The following is a 27,912-nucleotide window of genomic DNA, read 5'->3' as shown; positions in this document are numbered from 1 at the left end:
AGGGATAGGTCTGAGCACACCCACCATTCATGGGGCAGGTTATAATGTCACCACCAGAGTGTCTTCAACCAAATGAATCTGAATTTGCTGACCTTTGAAGGAGAAACAACCTGGGCACCTTCACTGGCTGTGGCTCTCCTGGGGCTGGTGCCCCAAAGAAGACTTCATAAGGACTATCTCAGACAAAGAATTAGAAATGAGGAAATGACCAATATAACAACCACTGTTGAATTTGAAGGCTCAGTTTTCATGCTGTCTTTTACCTTGAACTCTCAGTTACATTGCACCAAATGAAAGAACACAGAGGCCAAAGTAGAACTTTGATTGTTTTTTATTGTGCCTATTATGTAAAGCAGTACAAAACTCAGGCAGCAGTGATGGCAGTCCAGATGTGTAGAATAAATGGCTTTGAAGCAGTTATCTGGTTAAAGAGCCCCAGGAGATGCAGCTGAAGCTGTGTGTTGGCTGTGCTCAGAGGCTCTGGGACTGGGTGGCTGAGGAGCTGGTGGACATTAAGGAGAGAGCGGTGTTGATGCCCTTGTGTTGATGCCCCCTGGCCCCGCCCCAGAGTCATGGCAGAATTTGTTCTAGCTGCAAAGTGAAAGTTTCTGTTTACCCAGTGGTGTGTAAACCTGTTCTGCAGTAATGACACAATAGAAAAAGACACATCTGAACTGAAATATAACAGTGTCAGAGAGAAAGCCCCATTAGATCCACAACAGATACTTTGGCGACAATTGCCATTGGAGAAAAGCGGACTCTTGTGCCACCATGTATTAGGTACTCTTCCCATTGCCACAGAATGCTGGTCTCCCAAGCAGACAGATGGCCACGATGACAGAGTAGATCAGGCTCTTGAAGAGCAGTAGAAGGTAGGTGTATAAGGCAGAAGTGGTCTTGAACTGCAGCTGCAAAGTATCTAAAACAAGTCATTTATTATTTTCACCTTCTTTTCTTTTGAAAGGCTAAGGCTTATTAATCGGAGACAGGTCACATTATACATTTCTGATGATCTAAGTGGAAAGGAAGCCCCTAGACCCTCACAACCTGACAATAAACATCTACACCACTAACACTACCCCCACCACCATCACAAAATAACTCAAAATCCAGCTTGCTGGTCAAAACAATCAATAACCTCTGGGAAATTCACTTAGAACATTCTAAAGTATTAAAAAGTAAGACTATGTCTTAGATGAATGAGTCAGGCTGAAGAAGCATTGGTTAAAATAGCTTTTACCATTTCTTCACCCCTACCATGTCTGTAGGTAATAATATAACTAATATTCTTTAATCATTAACTACATGGCAGACATTTAATTTGAAAAGTTTGTGTGCAAAGATCTAATCTTTCTATTTTTATATAAATATTTTTAAAATTTATTTATTTTAAGCATAACAGTATCATTATTTTTTCACCACACCCAGTGCTGCATGCAATCCGTGCCCTCTATAATACCCACCACCTGGTACCCCGACCTTCCACCCCCCCGCCACTTCAAACCCCTGAGATTGTTTTAATCTTTCTTAATTTTTCAATAACCTATGAGATTATTATTTTCATTGCCATTTTACAAATAAACTGAGGACAGAGAATAATTTGCCTGATGTCATATGATTCATAAATACCACCAGCAAGATTTTAATCCTAGTGACATAATGTTGATAGCACATTCTTACCTACTTTGTATTTCCGTACTTCCAAAGTAATAAATACTTTCAGTTACGAAGAGTTAAGCATAAATATAAAGATAAATTGTTGATTTAGAAGCATCTTAGCCAATATATCTTGTGCATTGCTAAGATTCCTATCAAGGGTACAATCAATGGAAATTTGGTTGTGTTCAAGGTAGGGTTGGGGGGAGGTTTTATTAAAGAGGGCATTAGTTGTGATAAGTCCTGGGTGATGTGTGTGTTAAATTACCATATTGTATTCCTGAAACTAATATTATAATCAGTATGTTAACTAACTGGAATTTAAATAAAAACTTAAAAAATAATAAAATAAAGTGGAAGAAAGGAGCAAATCCAAACTCTCTGCAACTTTAGGAGATCAAACTCACTCCCTGAATATATTTATTGTAGTTAAGATATTATAGGATAATTGCATTTGTTATCCTTTGAGGTTTTGCAGGAAATACACGATATCAAAAAATAATTAATGCCAATGTTGGTGTGTCAGATTGGCTATTCAATGAACCATTAGGCTGAGTCTGTTCACATGGAAATTTTGTGTATGTATTTATCTCCATTGAGTCAGAATTCCAAAATCATTAGCCCTCGGTGTGGAAAAGGACATCTAGTGATGCTGTACTCATTATTCCTTGACAAAGTGTCCTTGGTAAAGTAATATGTTAGCTAAGGTCTAGAGGCCTCTTGATATTGGACATGGAAGGCAGATCAGCAAAGCTAGAGCAATGTTTCTTGTACTCTCTTGTTATACATGTTGGAAGAAAGGGAGAGAAACTAGTACTTATGTGTCAGCTAAATAAAATAAACTATTTAGACATTCTACATATATGACATTATGTCTTCAGTAACTGATGAGGTGTTATTTTTGTTATTCCTGCTTTCCAGAAAGTGTAACTACTGTGCCCATATTCATGGAGCTAATAATAAAAAGACTAGGGTTAATGTCCGGTCTGTGGCGTTTGAATCCCTGTACTCACACTCCCCATGTGGACACCTGTCTCGGGTGTCTACAACAATGTAGAAGAATAGAAAACTAAGTAAGATGTATGAATTGTTATTTCAGAAGGTCTGGGTTGAAGCCTCTAATCTTGCTGTGTGTCATGGTGTAAGGGACTTAATTAATTTTAAGTCATTGCCTTCATGTGTAAAATAGGAATATTATCCTTCACAGTGAGTATTAAGAGAATTAAACAAAATGTACTCGCAGCGCAGCATTATGCTTCTGTGCAAAAACCTCTTGGTGTCAGTTCATGTTGTTAACCACCAGCAAGAACAAAGACGTAAAAATTATCTAGAAGCAACTTGATATCATGTTTTCCTCAGTCAGTAGAAATAAAAGTCACAGAAATGAGTCAAGTCCATTGTTGAAAGAATTCAGAGCAATCACTGTACCCCTAATTTATAGTCCTTTCACACCCAAACAAACACTTATTCTGTGAAAAACACTCCTGAGAAATGATGGATTGAGTTAAAATATCACCAGCCATTCTGAGGTTTCCACCTAACGCCAGATGCTAAGTTGATCAGGAGGAAAAAATGCTATAGCATAACATAAAGGCAAACATAGACAAAAACTTACCGTCTTTATATCTCAGAGAAGCTTTTGTAGAATTAATAGCAGTGAGATCTAAAAGAAATGAGAGCAAGCATTATTCAATTGTTCATGTATATTATTTGACCGGTGTTTGTGTTGTGGATATATGGATGGATGGATAGATAGATAGATAGATAGATAGAATTTGTCAACCAAGAGGAGAGAGCTATTACTAATATGTATACCACAATTCCAGAAATGATTGTTCTGAGTTTGTGTAAATCAGTAAGTCAATTCATATATTGCATTTCTGCACATGAAGATGTTGAAGTTCGTGAATGATACATTTTTTTTTCTTTCCTCACAACTGGAGGGTAATGTCTAAGTGCTAATATCTAATATCTAAGTGCTCCTAGCTCCTGACACAGAGCCTGCTGCACAGTAGGTGTTCTATAAATATTGGTTGAATGGAAAAATAACCAGAAACAGTGGCTTCTCTACAGTCCTTAGCACCCATTGCTAACATGAAATGCCTTATGCTAGACTAGCCAGGTTGATACCCAAATAAATTCCACAGCAGAATCTTACATTTTGGGAGGAGTCTGGCTTAGGTAAATTCTCCTTCTAAGCAAAAGAAAGAGACCCTACCTTTCCAAATTATGCATGTTCCCAATATTCCCAACTCCCACACATTCTTTTCTGGAGTGGTGGGTGGTATTTGTCAACATGACAACACTACAAATGAAAGCCAATACCTACTGAGTGATTATTACTCTGCCAGGCACCATGTGAATTGTTCACATGTATTAGGTCATATAATTCCCTAGTGACACTGACATGAACTGTATTCATGTTAGCCATGAAGATGTGAGGTTTAGAAAGTCTAAATAAATCACTGGGAGTCATACCAGTGATGGGCAAAGCCAGCACTCAAAGAACCATTATGAGGATTTAGATGAGCTAGAACATGTGGAAACTACCTTGTAAAACAATCCATAGAAATCGATAATATATCTACCATTGTGGACTCTAAGACATCATCCCTTCCACTATCTTAATTACTCTTAACAAATGACCTTTTGATTATAGAACCTTAGTATTTCAGTGTGCTTCTTTCCAGGGATTAAAAGATTGGTCAAGAATCATAGTTTTCTGAATATATAAAACTGAAGTGAGGGTTGTATTTATAGTGTAGAAAAAATCAAAACAAAAACAAAGCAAAACAAAACCCCAACAAAAACAAAACCCAACATACATACAAAGACAAAAATCCTTAAAAAGATAATTGACTGTTGGGTGGAGGAAGAAAGTCCTAACATGTTTTGGTTTATTCTTTCTCTGCTTGATTTGTTCTTGTCCATACAGGTATGGTTCTGTTATGGAAATTATTCACTCCACAGAGTACGCTCTTAAAAAATAAAGCTGAGCAGTTGGCTTTGGAGTAAATCTCAAGAATAAAAAAGTGCATATAATCATGTTTAGGTGTTAAAATATTCTCAAGAACTGACTTTAAAGTGTCTTAAAATTCCCTTTCTTTTCCATACAGTGACTTTACTCATTAAAAGAGAAGTAAAAATCTCTAATCACCATGAATTGATTTATTGAAAAACATTAAGGTAATAATCTCTCAAATTATAATCTGTGGGTATGTCCTAGATTTTCTTTTTCAATCAGATTCGCTGAAAACTTGGACCAGATTAGTTTTATCTCTTCAAAATCACTTCGTGGATTTTGACTTCCATGTTCTATGTATTATTAACTTTCATCAAAAACAAAAAGAACAAACAAACAAACAAAATCCTTACAAGAAACAGCATTAGAAATTTGCTATAGAAAAACATTAACAGAAATGCCCTCAATAGCTTTGTTGCTATGAGAAGGTCTTGGGAGACAGTCTTTTCAGAACTTAATTCTCAGGTAAAACACATCATGAATAAGAAGTTCTCCCTTTTCTAAAATGATCATCATAGAATGTACCATAGCATATTTTTATTCTATAAAAATCAATAGTTAAAATACTTCAGCCCAGTGATTACATTAAACTTGTGTTTGGCCCACTTGCTTCCTCTCTGCTTCTTAGCTGTAGGAATAAGAAATTAGGGTTGTTTATAATTTTACACCAGCTATTAGGAAAATATAAAACAAATGAATAGACATATTCTTCTCATGTTTTCAAAACCAAGCATTTTCACTGGCATTACTGCACATTGTCTTCATCACATTCCAGGAGAAAGGAAAAGTAAGTAAGTGTTTGACTCTAAATTGATCACTGGAGAAACTAAGGATTCAAGAAGATAAAGATTTAATTTAGCAATTCAGAGTGGTATACTGCAAAAGGTCTTTGCATGTCTCGTTATGTGTTTGCTGTCCGCTGCTCCCAAGGACTTGTGAACCACAGGGAAAATATAAACTAGTTCCTTCTTATGGGCTTTGTAGGGCCTTGGTCTGTGATGTTAATGCCAGCCAGAACTTGACTTATGAGTCTAGCGAGTTCCTGGATCACAGCAGGTCCAGAGCACATTCAGTCATCCACCCACAGTATCTGAATATGACCAGTGTCATCACCAATGAGGTTAATTTGGGACAACTTGCCTGAATCATGAGTGACCCTAAGTGATTAGACAAGTATATTCTCTTTACTGTAGTGATCCTCCTTGGAGCGGTAGTTCATCCTACATCCTTCCCAGGCCTGGCACACACCAGGACTGCAAGAATGTTTGCAGAGCAGCTTTACCAATGGTAAGAAATACATTCATTGTGTAGAAAGGGAGAATGTACACGGTAGCCTCAGCTCATCTTTACTTATCAAATCTCCCCTTAGAGTGGAATATAAATTCAAATATGAAAAACCCAAGACCATCCTCAGCAGCCAAATTACTTTTGTTGAGCTGTGATCTGGCTCAAACATTTTACAGCTTATAACTCATTATTTGTGGGTAATCCTTTGAGTAGAGCAAGATTGAAGTGAAAAAAACTCTGACTGTTGAGTAGAACATTCTTGAAAGATGAATAATTGTTCTTATTTCATAATCAAGTGTGGTTCTCTCTTGAGCATTTATGGTTTGCAAGATTGCTAAAGGCTTTCATATGCATTATTTCAATTAATTCATACAATGACCCTCCAAAGACATCACTGTGACCTTATTTTCAGATGATGAAACTGAGGCAAGAAAGACTAAGTGAATTTGTCTTCTTTTTTTCTGTATGTTCCAAAGCCCATTCTACTTCAATTCTAAAGGACTGAATTTCTTTTAGAAAAGAATTTCTAAAAGAAAGAGCAGGACATTTATGTCCTATATTAAAGGTTGCAACATCAATAAAAAGTTTCTATTTGTTTCTTTTCATTAATATTTGACAGAAAATGTGGACTATTTCCTTTGGGGGCAAAAAAGGGTACTGGAATGTTGCATTCATATATACATGCACATACCTTTTTTCTGTGGAGGAAATAGAATCTCTTGGTCAACTCCTCCTTTATTCCACTCATGTTTGACGATACATTTGTGTTCTTTATCCATTGACGCTCCACTCACGGTCAGCCAGCTGAATTTCATGTATGTGTTGTTGGTCTTCACGGTGTCTCCCTGCTGCGATGTCAGATTTGTTTTGTCATCCTTTTCTCTCCAATCTATCTTGATAACATCCGGGAAAAAATCCTCAAGGAGACAAAGATATGTTCCAGCCTGATGGAGTTCTTGCTCCATAACTGAAGGTAGAAAAATTGTGGGCTTGGGGGAAATGTCTACATTAAGGCTTCTATCTGTGGGGAAGTGGAATAACAATTAAAACATTAGTAGAGTAACACAAACATTGTTTGGTTTAGAAGCACCTAGCACAGGGAAATGAGGAAATTTGCCACAGAATTAGTACTTATGTCAGGCCTTCCATCCATAGTGGTTTATGAGGTACTAATTGTTTTTATTTTCAGAGTTACAAGAAACCGTGTAACTTGCTCAAAGTCACAACTATAAAGTGGTGGAATCTGGATTAAAATGTGAGGGTTTTTTGGGAACAATACACACATTCTGAATGAGACTCCACATCCACGTGTCCTTGAATATCTATCCAGTTGATCTTTAAATCTTCAAATATGGATCCCAAACCTACTTTTTAAAAATTATTTTTATTATGGTTTGTCTCCCTCCCATTCCCATCTTGTTTCATTGAGTCTTCTCCTACCCACTTAAGCCCCCATGTTGCATCACGACTTCCTCATATCAGGGAGATCATATGATAGTTGTCTTTCTCTGCTTGACTTATTTCGCTAAGCATGATACGCTCTAGTTCCATCCATGTTGTCGCAAATGGCAAGATTTCATTTCTTTTGATGGCTGCATAGTATTCTATTGTGTATATATACCACATCTTCTTGATCCATTCATCTGTTGATGGACTTAAGTGGGTAGGAGAAGAATAAATGAAACAAGATGGGATTGGGAGGGAGATAAACCATAAGTGACTCTTAATCTCACAAAACAAACTGAGGGTTGCTGGGGGGAGGGGGTTTGGGAGAAGGGGGTGGGATTATGGACATTGGGGAGGGTATGTGCTTTGGTGAGTGCTGTGAAGTGTGTAAACCTGGTGATTCACAGACCTGTACCCCTGGGGACTAAAAATATATGTTTATAAAAAATAAAAAATAAAAAATTATTTTTATTAACATATTAATGTATTATATATATCTATATCTATATATCTATATATACACACACACACACTAGATATAGATCTACCTAGATCTATCTAGATCTATATCTATTTATAGATCTATCTAGATCTATATCTAGATCTAGATAGATCTATAATCTATATCTATGTATAGATATCTATATATCTGGTGTAATGTTAGAAGTATGGTTTCAGAGTTTCTTACAGACATAATGTCAAAATATATGGCAAAACATCATTGGTTTTAAAGGTTATGTCACTCAAACACTGGTATGTTACTTGATTATACATTTACTGTTAGTGATTAAAATTATAAATGTTAAAATCCTTTTAAAATATATTTCCAGGGCATCTGGGTGACTCAGTGGGTTAAAGCCTCTGCCTTCAGCTCAGGTCATGATCCCAGGGTTCTGGGATCGAGCCCCGCATTGGGCTCTCTGCTCATCAGGGAGCCTGCTTCCTTCTCTCTCTCTCTGCCTGCCTCTCTGCCTACTTGTGATCTCTGTCAAATAAATAAATAAAATCTTAAAAAATATAAAACTTATTTCCATCATGCAAGTGCTTTACTGATATTCTCTTTGAGCTAGTTTGGAGTTAGTTTAGCAATACAATGGGCAATTTCTTTAGAAAAGAACAATTGGATTTTTCATTTGAGAAGAAAAGGAAAAAAAATCTCTTCTGGGCAGTATGTAGTACTCTTTTTTTTTTGGAAAAAAATTATTGAGAATTTCTCTCTGTGTATCATAGCTCCTATTTTTATACTAAATGAATAACAAACAATGAGCATTTATTCATGATATAAATAGATTGATGCCAGAATGTACTTACGTTTATATATCTTACTGTAGTGCAAATACTATTTTGATTATAATATTAAGACACTGTATATTTTTCTTTTTTTTTTTTTTTTTTTTTTTTAAAGTTGCAGGGAGGTTTTTTTTTTTTTTTTTTTAAAGATTTTATCTATTTATTTGACAGAGAGAAATCACAAGTAGGCAGAGAGGCAGGCAGAGAGAGAGAGAGGGAAGCAGGCTCCCTGCTGAGCAGAGAGCCCGATGCGGGACTCGATCCCAGGACCCTGAGATCATGACCTGAGCCGAAGGCAGCGGCTTAATCCACTGAGCCACCCAGGCGCCCGACACTGTATATTTTTCTAATGATATACTTTGTTTTTAATTTTAAAAGCATGTTAGATAAAGAAGATTAATTTTTCAATTGTAAATGATATTTACATAATTTTAATCTCTAGTCAATATTTTAAGGAATCTAATTTTCATCTTAGAAACTTTGTGTGGTTTTTTGTAGGAATACTTCTGATTTGTTATAGTAAAGAAACTGAAAATAAATTGATGAATTTGAAAAGTTTCTGGCTGGTCACACATTGGTTTTACCTCCTGTCTCTTTTCTTTAGCTAGACTCTTGATGTTTTATTCTTTTCAACATGAAATGAATCTTGAACTCCCATAATTTTCTCAATTGAATATTAGCTGAGCATTAAAATAGTGTACTTGATTAAATATGGTTAGTGCCTATATTTTGGGTATTATAGTACCTAATTTTTCCTTCAACATTCTTTTTAAGCTTATTAACAGTGATTTTTATGGCCAAAATAATTTTATGAATCATAAATTAGAAAACAGATTCCAAATAAATAAACCTGTCCAATATATTTATATACATTCATTGGCATAATTACAAAATACATTGGAATTAAATTGCTGGTTATGTATATTTTATTAAGATATGATATTGTGAATCCTATATAAATTTACCAAATGTCAACTACATTTCCAAGTGCAAGTGTGATATTTCAAACCTACATATTGTTGTTGATCTAATTGTTCTTTATTTTTCTGTTATTTTTCTTTTATTCAATAATTAAAGTTAATTCATATTTGACTATGAATTTCAAATTTATGACATTTCTAACTTTATTTAATATTCTAACTGTATTTAAAAGGTTTAAACTTTTTTCTAATAAATATGAGCATGAAGGTCAAACTTGTTGGTGTCTGACCTAACCAGGTCTCCTGAAGTTCACCATCTGTGAATGACATTAAATATCGTGGTGCCCAAAGTAAAGATGCAGTGGGAGCATGAAATGTGCTTTTCTTAAGACCGTTTCTTCCATTTTATAAAGTGGATGTGGAAGGCAATGCCCACTCTTTCAGTTCACATTTCTCCTAAACAACTTGTACATTAAAGTCCTTTTCTCATTTTATGGTGGGAAAAACATAACAAATGTGAAAAGTCCGTGTGCTTCATTTTCATAGGTGATATAAAGTATGTACTTCACCACAGTTTTCCCTGCCTTTGAACCTAAAATTTGACCCTGTGTTTCTAGGTAGATAACCACAGGCCTTTTTTTCTTCTACTTTCTTCAGTGCTTTGAATCTTCTATTTTTAGTTCATGGCAGAATGCTATTTGTGTATTAAGAAGACTTAAGTCTTCTCAAATAGATTTTGGAAATAGGCAGTATAAATAAATGAGGAATAGTTTGTGCACTAGAGCTGTTTCTTTTTCTGACCCAGATCTTGACCATTTGGTAAGGTTTACCTCAAAGATGACATGAAAACCAGGAGATGTTTGCAAATCCTGCTGAGATACAGACCAAAGCATGTAGAATCTAACACATTGAAATGCCAGAGCATAAGGTGAAGCTTTCATTTCCAATATTATCCCTCACAACACAGGGGTTGCCTTAGGTTTCAGCCTCTCATATTAAAGAGGCTCTTCTAATGCTCTACTTTGATCAAACAATACTACTTGGACAAGGTATCAACCTGAAATAAACTCAACGTTGGTTTTAGAGGTAGAGCTGGTAAAGACAGCGAAGAAGTTTAATATGGATTTGGTAAATATTACCTGGAACAAAAATCTCTACATGTTATGCTTACATTGAAAAATATAGAATACCAGAGGGAATACAAAAATTTTTTTTTTTAATTTTGTAAGTGGGTAATTTTCTCTTCAGAAAAACTATCCATTGACGTCATCCTAAGGGAATCCCAAAATAGACATTCAGATCCTGGGACGACTCAGAAATTTGCTCTAATGTATATGTTTCAGATGCGTGTGAAGTGTCTAAAATGAAAAAAAAAATTGAGGGAAAAAAAAGCAGTGTTTCTCAATTGATGTTTGAATTGATACAATTTTTAACTTTCTAAATATACCTAGATAATTAAGATATTAAATATACAAATGAATATTTGACTTTTATCCATATCACTTTAAGTTTATATATTCAAATTGCAAAACATCCTCCCTTCTTCCTTTATGTCTGGATATTTCCACTGAAAAATGAGAGAGTACCTTGTATTCAAGGTAACAATACTTGAGACAATGCTTATTACATTCTCATCATTTAAAAAAAAATTTAAAGATTGATTTACTTATGTTAGAGACAGAGAGAGAGTATACTAACAGAGGCAGGCTCAGAGGGAGAGAGAGAGAAGGAGATAAGTAGACTCCCTGCTGAGCATGGAGCCCATCATGGGGCTTGACCTGCTGCTTGACATGGGGCTTGGTTCTGTGACCTTGACACCATGAACTTGGTGTTCCCCAGAGTCAGCTTGGTTCCGTCTTTCCCACCTCATTCACAGGGGTTGGAGAGTATGATTTTATCTTTTCTCACCATTTTCCTGAAAGTTCTAATGTCTTCCCTTAAAGGGTTTTCTTCTCTGATTTCGCTTCTTTTACTAGAGTGTAATTTACAGTTAATATTTCTTTAATTCTCAAAAAAGAAAAAATAGAAATAATTTATTTGAGTATTTAATAAGTGAGTGTTCAGTATTTTTACAGGATTATTTTATTTCTATATATTAAGGGGTGGATATCTGGTTTAATTGTAAAATCAATTCTTTCCAGAATCTAATTCCCACTGACAGTAGACCTGATAAGTTGTTACAGAGTTTGAAATCATAATTATGATCTCTTAACCTAGTTATTCCTGAAGGACTGCTCCTTTGAGCTTGAAATTACCCTAACCGTTTCCAGGGAATTTATTTAAAAATCTGAGTTGCCCTATCAAGAGGAAGATCCTGTTTGTTTGGTCTCTCTGCAGCTGTCCCAGTAGGAGTGCAAAGACAGCTCTGAGTTAAGCAACTGAGTTCTGCATGTAGGACAACTCTCCCTCCCCTTCTGCTCCTCTCTCCATGTGTACTTTCCCTCTCTCTCTCTCTCTAAGAAATAAATATTTTTTTCAGTTTTTAATTATTTTTTATTTTAATATTATATCAGTCACTATACAGTACATCCTTAGTTTTTGCTGTAGTGTTCCATGATTCATTGTTTACATATAACACCCAGTACTCCATGCAATATGTGCCCTCCTTAATACCCACTACCAGAATAGCCCACCCCTTCTTCCCCTCCCCTCTAAAACCCTCAATCTGTTTCTTGGAGTCCAGTCTCTCATAGTTCGTTAATAAATAAATAAATAAAAATCTTTAAAAATATGGCTTAGTGTTTCTAATATCACATAATGGCCTAGACCACACTTTTTTGGAATGGACAAATCTCTCTTGTATCCCACTCTTTGCCTTAATAACTAGTCATGTGACGTTAGGTAAATAACCGAACATCTCTAAGCCTCAGTTTCCCCACCTGCAAAACTAGAAAAAGAGGATTTTCTGAATAGGGCTGTGGAGGAATGAGATAGTGCACTAGACCAGTCAGCATGATATCTGGCCCTTAATAATCTTAGCTAATATTATTGTTCCCTTTGCAGGAATGGTTTCAGGTCTTTTTTTTTTTTTTTTAATCAAATTCTTCCAATATAATCTGTTTGCAAGCAGGAAGTAAATAAACCATTTGCAAAGTAGTTTTCTTTCCGCTAGAGTGACAAGTAGCTGCAAAATTGCTGTCCACATGCGGAGGGGATTCTGTATTATTTTTTCTTAAAAATATCTATCAATTTTTCACTCACAGGATTGAAATAAAACAAGGTTACTTACCTGGGGGAATTACTATGAGCTTAGTTCCCTGTGCAAACATCTTGATCCAGCCTGAGTTATCACACTAGTTAGAGGTTCTACAAAAACATCAGCCTTCTCCTGAGTTTCACAGCAGGATCAGCAGGTAGAAACATGGTACTGGCCGTTTGATCTTCTGGGTTTCCTTGGAAAGCCTTGAATATAGGCTTCGTATCTGATATTTTGTAAGTTTTCCTGAGCTGAGTTGACCCAAGTGTCTGTTTTTTCAAGGAGGTAGTATTCACTGAGAAGAGCTGATAGAAAACAGAAAAATAAAAGCAAAAGAAAAGAGAGAGATTGGTAGTATGGGTCAACCAATTATTTATCTACAATACCAGGAAAAGTATTCAGTCAGTTAAGAGGTTTTGATTTCCACGTATTCAGTTGTGTAAAACTGCTCAGAGATGCATCAAAGGAAAAATCCTTCTGTTCTCACAAACACTAGACCTGCTCTGTTAGTAATTTGGGATTGTATTTCTAAAGGAGGAAACTTCAGTAACTCAAAATATAAATATACCAACAGAGATATACTTTGGAAATATGAACAATGGCCTCCATTTTTTCATCAGCTACTTTTACAACTTGACAACATGATTCTTTATCACACCATGCAAAATGAGAAAATAATTTGTGTAATGACAATGTTTTTCCTGGAATAAAAAAGAAATTTGTAGAAGTTTATCTCCCATGAGATAACAGATTTTGATTCAAACCAAAATTTGAAAACAAAATCCATTTTTCTGAAATGTTGAAAGGGGAAGCCTCTTGGAAGCTCTTCTATGATCTTCAAAAATACATGTGTAGCCCTGTCTCTGTGGTTAACTAGCTTTGGACAGGACATTTGTTATCTCTGGGATCCCATGTCCCTATTTGCTGCTTAGGCATTGGGTTATGTATGTCCAAAGGGCACTTTGTGTTCCCACAGCTTATGAACCTGTTATGAAGAGCCCAGTCTGCTGGGCTGCTCAAGTGAGAAAGGAGTTGAGGGTTAGTAATAGAAAATGATTTCATACAGTTCCCTTCTGACTCTACAATACTGTGAGATCCCAGTAGACACAGTATCAGGGGGCTTCATGGCACATGAAGACCTTACTGACTATCAGGTAAAAGACTGTTGTTTTTCTTATCTGTGTCTAAGCCGGATGGGGGCTAGTCTTACAGGTAATATTGGTGGAGCCATATAGGATTCATTTCAGGGGCTCTTCTATTTTCTTTTTATTTAATTAATTTATTTATTTTAAGCATAACAGTATACATTATTTTTTCACCACACCCAGTGCTCCATGCAATCCGTGCCCTCTATATTACCCACCACCTGGTACCCCAACCTCCCACCCCCCCCCCGCCACTTCAAACTCCTCAGATTGTTTTTCAGAGTCCATAGTCTCTCATGGTTCACCTCCCCTTCCAATTTCCCCCAACTCCCTTCTCCTCTCTAACTTCCCATGTCCTCCATGCTATTTGTTATGCTCCACAAATAAGTGAAACCATGTGATAATTGACTCTCTCTGCTTGACTTATTTCACTCAGCATAATTTCTTCTATTTTCACTGGTACCAGTGGACAATAACCTTTTTGAGAGAAACTCCAGACTGCTTGCAATATATGTGAAGTGTGCTGTCTGGTGTTCAGGTAAAGGCGAGTTGATTCTGAAAGATTCTCACTCCGGTGTCTCCATTTGAAATGCAATGGAGTGAGGTCAGAGATACCTGAACAGGTTGGCAGTAGACATAAAAACAGTGAAAAGAGAAGAAACGAGTATATTCAACCTACAAACCCAAGCCAAAGATCCATATATCCATAGGGTTGGCATTTGAAAGTGACTAGTTAGAATTCTCTCCAAAAGGGGGCATTAATCAGGACTGGGGAGGCAGTAGCAGCGCTTGTTCATCAAAGGCAGGGCTGGGGGAGGAAGGTTTGCTTTAGAACCAAGGAAAGACCTTCTCAGTAAGATCTGTCTGAGTGTTGTTCATTATGTTCCTGGTGTAAAGAACTACCAGATCACCAAAGACTTCACCTAAACCCTATGTTATAATAATTCATTGTTATCTTTCCCTTCGGAGCAACATCCTCACATTTGTCCATTAGGTTTTGTTTCAAACACACCTATCCTTGAGCTCTACTTCACTCAGACTTAGAGATTTTCCACCATACTTTGGAAGAGTGTGTGGAACTATATGGCTATTATGAGAATTAGAAGAAAAGTCTTGAAAGAAAGAAGTTGCTGTGGCTGATATCGAAGAGATTACTGCCTATGTTCTCCTCTAGGATTCTGATGGATTCCTGTCTCACATTGAGGTCTTTTATCAATTTTGAGTTTATCTTTGTGTACAGTGTAAGAGGAAGGTCTAGTTTCATTCTTCTACTTATAGCTGCCCAGTTTTCCCAGCACCATTTATTGAAGAGACTGTCTTTTTTCCACTGTATATTTTTTCCTGCTTTGTCGAAGGTTATTTGCCCATAGAGTTGAGGGTCCATATCTGGGCTCTCTACTCTGTTCCACTGGTCTATGTGTCTGTTTTTATGCCAGTACCATGCTGTCTAGGTGATCACAGCTTTGTAATAAAGCTTGAAATAAGGTAACATGATGCCCCCAGTTTTATTTTTGTTTTTCAACATTTCCTTAGCGATTCGGGGTCTCTTCTGGTTCCATACAAATTTTTGGATTATTTGCTCCAGCTCTTTGAAGAATACTGGTGGAATTTTGATTGGAATGGCATTAAAAGTATAGATTGCTCTAGGCAGTATATGCATTTTAACAATGTTTATTCTTCCGATCCAAGAGCATGGAATGGTCTTCCATCTTTTTGTGTCTTCTTCAGTTTCTTTCATGAGTGTTCTGTAGTTCCTCAAGTACAGATCCTTTCCCTCTTTGGTTCGGTTTATTCCCAAGTATCTTATGGTTCTTGGTGCTATAGTAAATGGAATCAATTTTCTAATTTCCCTTTCTACTCCTGGGGATAAAAATATATGTTTATAAAAAATAAAAAAATTAAAAAAATAATAATAATAATTTCCCTTTCTGTATTTTCATTGTTAGTGTATAAGAAAGCCACTGATTTCTGAACACTGACTTTGTATCCTGCCACAAGCAAAAATAAACTTTTGGGACTTCATCAAAATCAGAAGCTTCTGCACAGCAAAGGAAACAGTCAAAAAAACAAAGAGGCAACCCACAGAATGGGAGAAGATATTTGCAAATGACAATACAGACAAAAGGATGATATCCAGGATCTATAATAAACTCCTCAAACTCAACACACACAAAACAGACAATCATATCAAAAAATGGGCAGAAGATATGGACAGACACTTCTCCAATGAAGACATACAAATGGCTATCAGACACATGAAAAAGTGTTCATCATCACTAGCCCTCAGGGGGATTCAAATTAAAACTACATTGAGATATCACCTTACACCAGTTAGAATGGCCAAAATTAACAAGACAGGAAACAACATGTGTTGGAGGGATGTGGAGGAAGGGGAACCCTCTTCCACTGTTGGTGGGAATGCAAGTTGGTGCAGCCTTTTTGGAGAATAGTGTGGAGATTCCTCAAGAAATTAAAAATAGAACTTCCCTATGACCCTGCAATTGCACTACTGGGTATTTACCCCAAAGATACAGATGTAGTGAAAAGAAGGGCCATCTGTACCCCAATGTTTATAGCAGTAATGGCCACGGTCGCCAAACTGTGGAAAGAACCAAGATGCCCTTCAGGGGACGAATGTATAAGGAAGGTGTGGTCCATATTCACTATGGAGTATTATGCCTCCATCAGAAAGGATGAATACCCAACTTTTGTAGCAACATGGATGGGACTGGAAGAGATTATGCTGAGTGAAATAAGTCAAGTAGAGAGAGTCAATTATCATATGGTTTCACTTATTTGTGGAGCATAACAAATAGCATGGAGGACAAGGGGAGTTAGAAAGGAAAAGGGAGTTGGGGGAAATTGGAAGGGGAGGTGAATCATGAGAGACTATGGACTCTAAAAAAACATCTGAGGGGTTTGAAGTGGCAGGGGGTTGGGAGGTTGGGGTAACAGGTGGTGGGTATTATAGAGGGCACGGATTGCATGGAGCACTGGGTGTGGTGAAAAAATAATGAATACTGTTATGCCAAAAATAAATAAAAAATAAATTTAAAAAAGAAGAAAAGTCTTATTACTTTATGTAATAACAAATGAGATAATAATCCCACAACTTTATTCAGAAGTATGTACATTCTGTAGATCAGTAGTTTGTAAAAAAAATTCCAAGGCGTAGTGAATATTCACAATTGCTGCCGCTTTTGCTTTAGACACAAGGATGTTTCTGTACTCTTCTGTGAATGAAGAAAATTCTTGGTGAAAAGACATCCGTTGGTTTATTACCCTCAACTCTTTTCCTAGTTACAGTTATTAGCTTTTCAAAATAAAGCAAACTCTATTACTATTGGGAAGACAGTGTAAAATGTGCCTTTTAAAAATTCCTGACTTCCTATGTTAGCTGAGATGGGTCAGAGAAACAGTGTAGTTGTAGTGGGAAAGGACACGGTGATGTGTTGACCCTGTGCTAGACCTATCCTGCATGCAACCTTCTTCAGTCCCCAGCAACAGTATGAGAAAGATGTAGTAACTTTCCTAGATCATGCTGTCAGTTAAGAGGCTGAGCAGGAGTTCAAACCCAAGTCCATGTTACTTCAAAGTCCTTATATCTTCCATCATTCATTCATTCATTCATTCATTCATTCAAAGTCAGCACACCATTTTGCTTATTGGATTTAGCTTCCTTCCCCAGAAACTTCTCATAGATGTAAAAGAAGGAAACTAACTAGGACACCAGTGATGTCACTAACAAAAGCCAAACTAGGCCCCAGAGAGGTAAATAGATGATAAGGTGACCTGACTAAAAGAAACAACACAGATTGGGGGCTTGGGTCCTAGCTCAGACCTTGCTGAGGACACAGATGTAGGAGAAATGTTCAGTCCAGACAATAGTCAGGTCCCTCTGGGAGGTAGAAAGGAGCATGTATATGTTTGCAGGGGTGTGGCGTTGTAGGAGGGTTTTTGTTCAGTGGAAGTGGAGCATTTCTATACAGTGTATCCCAGCAGGCACAGTAATATAGCCCAGCGTCTTCTTCATTAACTCGGTGTATCCTAAGACTCGCTGGCAAATCCCTCTGCCATTTCCTGGCTTCATATCTTTCCTCATTAACCCCTTGTTCGTGGACCACATTTTCATTTGAGGAGATATACAGAATTCGTTTTAGAGGCTGGTCTGGCTTCTGTTGATACCAGTGAATATATACATTATTCCTTAAGCCACCTGCTTTTATGTGGCATTCTAAAAATGCTGTGTTTCCTTGTTTCTTGGTAATGGATGGTACAAGTTGCGTTATTAAAAAGTCTGCATCTGCATCTGAAAGGAAAACAAAAATAACAATTAGCAAAATTTTGACATTCCTTAAAATAGTACACATTTTTTTTCTATTAATGAAAACCTAGGGGTTTAGGATTTACATTTTTTTCCCTAAATAATTCAAGGTCATGGTGGAATTTATCTGCCTGGGTTGAATGACCTCTGGGGCTTTCTTCTGCCCATAATGGCTGACTTGATTGTCCATGCTTTCTATTTCTTTTCTTCACTCAGTGAAATCTCCCATGGGTAAAGCCACTTACAGATCCACAGAGAGGCCAGCAGGATGACCTGTGATGGGAGCAGCATCTTGCCAGCACTTGTCAGGAGAGGTAGTTGAATACTGAACTGATCACAGAGCAAATCTGAGGGCTGATTTACTAGGAGGAAGTGGTGCTCTGAACACACAGCTAAGACCCATAGACTGCAGAGAAAGGGAGCCACAGTATTTACCCTAAAACATCCTGCAAAACAGGGTTGCTAACTCAGTTTATCAGTATATCGCTCTCGTTACTGTGTGATTGTTATCATTGATTGATAATTAGTGTAAAGAAGCCATTTCTTACTAAAGGACTATGGTCCTTTATTGGTTCAAATCAGATAGCGGGAGAAAGGGGGGAGAGTTCTAAGAGTTTTCTTCGTCTAGGGGTTAAGGTTATCTGCTTCTCTCTCTGTCTCTATCTCTAGTCCTTCCATTGAAGTTTATGTAATTTCTAGTGGGTCTATCTTTATGTTAACTAATTCTCTCCTTATATCTCTTAAATCCACTGGTGAGCCTCTCATTCTTCATCTCTGCTACTGTGTTTTTTTTATTTTTTGCATTTCCTTTGATTCTTCAAATATCTCTGCTGAAATCATCTGTCTGATGATCTTGTATACTATTTACCTCTTCTATTAGATTAAAGCCTTTAACATATTAATCATATTTATATTAAATTCTTCGATAGTTCCTACATCTGTATCATATCTCAGTCTGTTATGATGACTGCTTCATAGTCTCAGACTATCTTTATTTTTGACCTGTTTTATGCCTCTGAAATTTTTGGTTGGAAGCTGGACATGTTGTAAGGTATAGTAGATACTGAGATGAGTGTATTTTGTACTTGAAAATGAGCACTCCTTTCCTTCTGCTAGCCATTATGTGGGTGTTTGTGCTACTAGTCAGGAGTTAGCCTGGATTTGAAGTCTTTGTTGCTAAGTTATCAGGGTTGAAATTTTTTTGTCAGAGTTCAGACACTTAAAAATTCTCCAGTTGTACTTTATCTTTGTCTCTTCACTTGTCTTTGAGTCTTTGTTCCACTCCCCAAAGAAAGGTCTCTAGAAGTTCTCTCAATAGTATTGCACTGTGACTTACTCCAGGTTTCCCAGCACGGGGGTGAAAGGTCAAGAAGGGGACATACTCTGATATTTTTATTAAGTCTCAATTTTAACTGGAGACAGTGAAACTGGGTCTTAAGGATATGGCTTTGGCAAGTATTCCTTTCCAGAGGTAGAACATTTTATTTTATTTTCAAAAAGATTTTGTTTATTTATTTAGAGAGAGAAAGAGCATGAGTGGGGGGAGGGGCAGAGGGAGAGGGAAGAAGAGAATCTGAAGCAGGCTGCCTGCTGAGCCTGGAGCCTGACACCTAGCTGGATCCAGAGATCACGACCTGAACCAAAGTAAGAGCCCAGCACTCAGCCAACTGACCTGCCCAGGTGCCCCCCAGAGATAGAACACTTTAAGTCCTTGTCTCCCTCCCCCAGCTGCAGGAGGTTCCCACCTATTTCAGGCCATGGTTCTGATGCCCATCCTTGAGCAGATGAAAACTGTTACTTTGGATATAGAGGAGATGTTCTGGTGGTCGCCTCTTTGTCTTCCCTCAACTGCAGCAGGATTCCACCAGTACCTTCCGCTGCAGGTGAAGTCACTTTTTTCTACAGTGGTGATGGGGTAGATTAGGTATTGGTGGATTTAGCAGTTGTAGCTGTTGTTCCCCTCCTGCAGCACCCAGGGAAGCTTACTCTGGATTGTCCCTGATCTTCCCTGAAAGAATTTTATGGAGTTCCTGGAGAAGAAGCTTAAAGGCTGATGGGAAGTATCACATATTTTGGTCCTCCAGTGTTCACACTCTTCCCTGGTCTATATTCTGCTCTTATTGTTTCATTAAAAATCTCCACTTTAATCCTGTGACCAGTGGAATGTGTTTGACAACATCTGTCCAAGGTGAGCATCCTGTTTCTCCCTGCAAGTGCCCGTCTGTCTCCAGTTTTTGTTTAAGTCATTAGCCCTGCAATCCTAGTTCTCTGATGGGTTCAAGCAAAGTATCAAATTTCAGTGCATCCTGCTTTTTTTGGATGTTATTGTAAGATGGGAACCCTGCTATTTCCAGCTGTTTACATCTCTGAGCACATGTAGGTCCTTTTTCCTATTTTGTTTTTCTTTGTGTTTCTTTGTTTTCTATCAAAAGAAGGAGTAAATTTCAGTTGGGTTCTGCCCAAAGGCCCATTATATTGCTTTCCATTTTTTAAACTGGATTTCTTTTCTTATTACTGAGTCTTGGGACTTCTCCCTATTCTGGACATCAGTCTTTGATATGTTTTTGGAGAATATTTTCCTTGAATCTGATTCTTTTCTATCCATTTTCTTGGAATTTTCTATTTTCCTTCCATTTTCAGTCTTGAGAAAAACAGAAATGTTAATTTTGAGGAAGTGCAGTTTATCAAAGATTTCTTTTATGATTCTTGCTTTTTGTGTCCTATATGAGAAATTTTTACCTAACCCAAGGTCACAAAGATTTTCTCCAAATGTTCATCTAGAAGTTTATTGTTTTGTTTTTACTTTTAGACCTAGAATACATTTTTAGTTAATTTGTGTATGTGATGTTTGATATGGGTTGTAGTTTAGTATTTTTTTACATACATAAACAATTGTTTCATAGTCAGTTGTAGAAAGGCCTATTCTTTGTCCATTGGATTTCTGTGGCATCTTTGTTAAGAATTAGTTAATCACTTACGTGTTGCCCTATTTCTGGATTTTGTTCCTATCTATGTATCTACATTTTCACCAATACCCCACTATAATAGCTTAACGGTAAGTGTTTCCAAAAAGACTCTTTTCAAAACATTTTGGCAATACTATGTTCTTTGTCTTGCCATATAAATTTTGCAAAAAGCTAACTGATTTCTATGAAAAGTTTTTGTGGAATTTTAATTGGGATTACATTGAATGTATTTATCAGTTTGGAGAATGTTTGACCTCCTAACTACATATGGCATATCTCTAGATATATTTAGTTCTTCTTTGACTCCTGTCAGTAAAGTTTTATTGTTTTTAGCATACAAATCCTTCCCATTTTTTGGTTAAATTTCACCTCTAACTATTATAGAGGTGTTTTTTTTTTAATATTGTTGCTGTTACTATTGTAAATGATGCTTTTTTAAAGTTTCACTTTCCAGTTGTGAATTGCCAATATAATTGCAATTGATTTTACATGTCACATTCTACTTTATTGTATATTGTCCTCCATTATGTGCACGTGCCATCATTTATTCAACCAATCTTGCTGTGTTTGGATATTTATGTCACTTCCAACATTTCGCAGTTACATAATGAAATTCCATGTATATTTTCACATTTTTGAAAGTTGTGTCTTTAGAGTAAATTTCTAAAGGTGTTTTTATTAGGTTGAAAGGTAAATGCAAATGAACTTTTGGTAGCTATTTCCAAATATCCCCACAAAATGATTGTATTTTGCATCCTTACTTTCAATATATGAGTGTCTGCTTCCCCCCGCAGCTTCACCAATGGAATGTATTGTCAAACTTTTAAATTGTTGCCAATCTCATGGGTGAGAAATTATATCTCAATGTAGTTTTAATTGATCTTTATCTTATAAGTGAAGTGGAGCATTTTTAATATGTTTAAGGGCTATTTTTATATTTCTCTTCATAAGTTGGCTTTTCATGTCTTTTGTCACTTTCCTACAGGATATTTTAAACGTTTTACCTCCATTTTTTAAATGTATTTTTTGTATCGAGGATAGTTGGTTTTTATGTGCTCTACAAATTGCATCTATTTCCTAGTGACTTGTCATTTGTCCTTTGGTTTAACATGCTATTTTTTGTTATGTTGGCTTTTATTTTTTCATTTTCATGTAGTATAATTTATCAATTTTTTTTTCTTATTGCATCTTGAATTTTAGTTATAGTTACCAATTCATTCCTTAACTTTGTGTTGCATTGCAGAGGCTGGCAAATATATATTTATTTTGTACAGAGTCAGATGAACAATATTTTATATTTTATTTAGGCTTTTTTGCTTAAAGGCCACTGTTGTGATTAGTTACCTCTGCCATTTAGCTCAAAAGCAGTCATAGACAGTTATAGAATGAATAGGCATGGTTGTGTTCCAGGAATGCCAGAGGCATGTGTCCTATTATAAATGGTCAAAAGAAAAAGGGCGTATTTATTTATTTCTTTTCTATTATTAAAAAAAAGGATTGAAAATACTATGCTATGTTTTTAAAAAAATATTTTGTTATTTTTTATACTGTTTTATTGTTTGCCATTATATTTTATTGTTGTTTTATAATTTAAAAGTCCAATCAGCCAATGTACTTATATTTATTCAGACTCAGCAAAGAATAGTCATCTATTTGTGTCAATAATTATTTTATGAATAACAGTTTGTCTTCTCTTTGGCTGTAGGAACCACAGAGGAGAAGCCATTTCTACTGTTCGTGCTTCAGAGGCAGGACAGTACCCAGTACGAGGACAGACACTGAATCCAGAAACCAGCCCTCCATCCCATTCGGTAACTCTGTGACCACAAAGTAAACAACGTCTTTTGCTTTTGTCTGCTCATCTGTAAAATGTGAATCATGATAGTACCAGTGTCACAGTATTGTCACAGGATGAGAGAGACTATTTCTTTTCTTTTTTTTTTTTAAAGATTTTATTTATTCATTTGACAGACAGAGATCACAAGTTAGGCAGAGAGGCAGGCAGAGAGAGAGAGGAGAAAGCAGGCTCCCTGCTGAGCAGAGAGCCTGATGTGAGGCTTGATCCCAGGACCCTGGGATCATGACCAGAGCCAAAGGCAGAGGCTTTAACCCACTGAGCCACCCAGGTGCCCTGAGAGAGACTATTTCAAGGCATTTAGCATAGTACCTGAGAAAGAACAGTAGCTCTGACTAAATGGCCCCTACAATCCTCCCTAGGCTCACAGCAGAACCCTGGGGGAAAAGGTCTGTGTGAACACTTGTGTCCCCTCCCTGCCTTGGAGGATCCAAGGCTTGTGCGAAGAAAGTGGGTTGCTGGGGCTGTCCCCTGATCTACAGTGTGGAATGATCTATAATCCTTACTGTAGAAGAGGCTGTGAGCTCCTGTCCATGTTCTCCCCCAGTACATACAGAGCAAATAAAAGCTAAACTGCTTCAGAAGACCTGATGGAGAGGAAGAAAGTGGGGATGAAGGATTTGAAGGTTATTTCATCTTTCTAAGTCTCAAATTACTCATATTACAATGGGCAAAATGAATATTACATTATAGAATGTTGTGATGATTATATACACGTGTGTAATATTAGCAAGGTGTTTCCTGACACTCAGTGATTTCCTCTTTGGATCTGAGCAATGTTAAACATTCAGGTAATCTCTGGACAGTTAAGAAAAAAAGAGTACATGACTAGGTTTCTGTAGGTCCTAATGTGTGAAGATAATCCAGGTTTTCAGAGGTTGAGGAAGAAGTCCTGGGAAATGGAGCCCAGCCCTGAGAACAAGTTGAGGAGCTGCTCCTGGTGCTCATGTAGGGAAGGATGCAGGTGGGTACAAACCTGAGAGGAGGATCTGTGTAGGTTGTCTGGGTGTTGCAGAACTTCTTTTCCTTGAGTGGCCACAGTTCTTGGTCATGCTGCTTCAAAGAATGAAGAAGTAGATCAGATGAAAGAAGAGTGGTGGGCAGCAAAGCAAAGTTTATTGAGCCATAGTACATAAACTCCCCAATGGGAGGGGCCCTGTGAGAGTTGCCCACCCCCACCCCAAAGTTTCTAAGTGTAGGGGTTTTTATGGCCTCATTGGTGAACTGTTTTTATCTGACGAACACTCCATGCTCCCGTCACCCAATCAGGTTTTTTGTTCACAAACTCATCTACCTATTTGGTGGTTGTTCACGTGGGAAAGGGTGGAGGGCTCCTTCCAGGGTGTGAAAAATCCTCTCACAGGTTGGTTTCCTTTCAAGGCGGGACCCCTTTTCCGTGCCTGCTTTTCTTTGTGGGAACCTTGCGAAATGAGATTATCACTCAGTAGCGCTCGTTGAGGTTTGAATTTCTGCCTTTGTAACAAGATCCTAGGTGAAGTGGATGTTGTTGGTCCATGAATGAAACTTTGAGTATCAAGGATTTGGAATACGGATCTAAATAATTTCATTTTCAAATATGCCATAATAACCCATATAAGCAATGCAATGTCTCAATATGGTGAGCGTTAGACATGCTCCAAGCACTTGTAAGAGCTTTATATATATTATTGACATTACTCTTCCTGACACCTCCTTAAAGTTAATACATATTCCATTTTAAAATAAGAAAAGTGAATCAGAGATACATTATGCAATTTATCCAGAGTAAGACAGCCAATATGGGAAAGGTGGATATGTAGTAAAGGGTCATTGAAGGAACACTGAGAAATAGGGAAACCTAAAATAACAATCAGTGTCACTCTCAGTGTATCATAGAGCCGTGACTGGCAAATGTTTTCTGTAGAGGGCTAAATGGTAACATTTTGGGCTTTGTGGGTCTCTGTTGCAACTACTCAATTCTGCCATTGTAGTACAAAAGCAGCTATAGATAATTTGTAAACATATGGACAAAGTTGTGTTTCAGTAAAACTTTATTTACAAAACTGGGGGCTGCTAGGTATAGACACAGTTTGCTGACTTCCTGTTCCATGGTAAACATTATGATTAATTGTAGTGTTTCAGTCCCTCCCCTCCCCCACCCTGGGGGATACAGTGTAATAATATAATATTATTCCACAGAAAATGGTAAGTATATAATAATATTAAATATCTTCTAAGTATAGATTTAGTCTATATTGTTACATGAACAATCTCATTATTAAATGTATAAATCAATAAAATATTGGATGTTATGTATACATAACAGAAGCTTTTTGATAAAATGTACAAAATCTGTACATGCATCAAGAAGAATTAAAAATGCCTATCCTTCCAGGAACATCCACTCTTTAAAGAATTCCTTTGCATTGTTCTTTTTATGCACTGGAGAGTTTACTATATGTAAACCATTTCTGTATTTGACGTTTTCCTTGCTAATATGTGGTGATTATGCTTGTTTACTTATAATTGGCAAAAAAACTTGTTTTTAAGGGCTCCATAGTACTTTGACACTTCAAAACCTCATAGGTAAGGAGCCCTCTTCCCTCCTGTTCATCACTGTAGTGTTTCCCCGTTATTGTGTGTTGAAAAGTCAGGGTAGCTGCATCTCCTGAGATGAGTCCCCATGTGCCCACTTCAATGCAGTTCTGTACTGCTCTATTGGTTTAATCAAATAATCTGTGTAAAGTATTTAGCACATACTGTGAAAACCTTAATCCCTCTTTCATTTACTCCTCCCTGGAAAGGGTTCATGTTTACTTGCTCTATATTCCTCTCAGGGGTCTTCTTACTTTGTTTCTGTAGACATCTTAGAGGACAGGTGAGGCCCTGTTGAGACCCAGACCCTCAGGTTCCTCCCGCTGAGACCTACCCCAGTCAGGAATCATGATGACAGGGTGTGGGACACAAGATCCCGAGTTCACCTGTGGAAAGGGGCTGACTCTGTTGTGAGAGTAATTCATTCTGCTTCCATAATGTCTCTGCATTTGATCACACCAGCTGATTCTTAGAAAGAGAAACAGAGAATGTCACGATCTCAGAAACTAGAGGTATCCAACAAATTTTTTGTGAAGTAAAGGTTTTCCTCATCCTTTGAAAGTAGACTCAAGGGGACTTTTACATTTTCACACATTACACTGTTTCCCTATTTTTGAAATCTCACAGCCAACCAGTTACTAATCACAAAACTCAATTCTCAAAAATTATCTTTTATTTTATTAATTTGTGAGGACATTACTTTTTTTTTCTTTAGGGATGTAGGGAGTGTGTATTATCTTTCTTTTTAACCATCTGATTCTTATTCAGGATCTTTGGTTTCTTTGTAGAACCCTTTGTAGAACCTCTAACAAAGTTAGAGGCATATCCGCCATGCTGGAGATGCCTGAGGTGCTCAGGGGCCTCTTCCAGTGGGGCAGTGCTGGTTTTATCCCAGCACTGATCCCTGAACCTGGAGTTATGTGCCACTTCTACCTCTAGGATACAGGATTTATATGTTGGTCTCTCCTATACTCAAAATAGCTGATTGTTTTCTTTGAGATTTAATGGTCATTGGATTCCTTCAGGATGGCCTCAGACACTAATAAAAGACATACAATTTTTACATCTGACAGATTATAACACCACTAAAGAACTGTAATGTCCATGAATAACATCAGTAAGTAATAATAACCAGAAATATTTATGTTAAATGTGTACGTACCCCTTTCTGTCTTCATTCTGAACCATTCAGATACTAGACTTCCCTGTCTTCCCTGAAATAACAGACAAATGGATTTTTTTCTGACCCATCCATGCTGTATTTTCATAGTTTCCAGACAGTTGAATTTAATGGGAAATAGTGTCAGATTGCTATAATTTGGACCATAATTGCTGATATTACATGGGGCTCACTGTCTGAGCAGAATCTATGATGTCTTCATATAAAGTTCAGGAAATACTGCAGAGGGCAAGACTCAGGCTGGGCACCCAGCTGTGCAACCTCTGCAGTTGCCCATATTGAGAAGGATGTGGGTGGGTCAGACCTGAAGAGGGTTCTTGCACAGCTTCTCTTGGCAACTGTGATGCTGTGGATCCAATTCCAGCTGCCACAGTAGTAAATGGCCTCATCTTCTTTCTCTAGGAAATTTATTTTCAGTGTTGAAGTGGAAGTATGAGTGTTTTTACTTGCCTCAAATTTGTTGTTCTTCCCGTCTAAGGGAACTTGAACACGGTCTGTTATGACATCTGTTAGATATTCTATCTCCTGATCTGGTTTCTGCCGGTACCAGTATATGGTTTCACTGTTGAAGTTCTTAGCAGACACGTTGCATGATATGTGGGCACTCTTATCTCTTGCTCTGGAAACTGTTATTTCATGTTGCTTCAATGTCGCCTGCCCAAGGCCAACTGCAACCAAAAAGAGAAATTCCCATGAAAAAATTACATGGAAGCAATTTCTTCAGTCTCCTCTACTGACTGAAGTGACTGGGGGACAACTCACAGGCCCAGAGGGATGAGAAGATGACAGCTTCTAGCAGTGGCATCCCGTTGGCCTGGCTGGCTCCCCAGTGACAAGGTAAGAAGTGAGGTCCCTGTTAGCAGGACTTGTCAGGTCTGGAGGGTGGAGCTGGTTCAGGTTTCTCAGAAGAAGTGGTAACCTAGATAGTTCCCTGGGGTTGTTCATGATCAGCCGCAGATCTGAGCAGGTCTGGGGCTTCCTGTGCCCTGTGAGTGCTGGGCAGATGGGGTAAGAAGGCTCTCAGTCTGGAAAGAATTCCTGGTGTGAATGT

General features: G+C 37.4%; 1 protein-coding gene across 1 annotated transcript; it reads right to left on the bottom strand.

Moving 5' to 3' along the window:
• Window positions 1-313: 313 nt before the first annotated feature.
• LOC131829221 (uncharacterized) lies at window positions 314-27,912 on the bottom strand. The gene is given in 7 exon segments (XM_059170754.1): window positions 314-778; window positions 780-919; window positions 3,272-3,319; window positions 6,657-6,986; window positions 12,851-12,914; window positions 27,201-27,529; window positions 27,624-27,912. Coding segments are annotated over 7 exon segments (1,368 nt in total). The 5' UTR covers window positions 27,667-27,912; the 3' UTR covers window positions 314-364.

This window comes from Mustela lutreola, chromosome 4, assembly GCF_030435805.1.
Source record: "Mustela lutreola isolate mMusLut2 chromosome 4, mMusLut2.pri, whole genome shotgun sequence".
Classification (NCBI taxonomy): Eukaryota; Metazoa; Chordata; class Mammalia; order Carnivora; family Mustelidae; genus Mustela; species Mustela lutreola.
The sequence above is the reverse complement of the archived record's forward strand: the minus strand, read 5'-3'. Positions and strand labels throughout refer to the sequence as shown.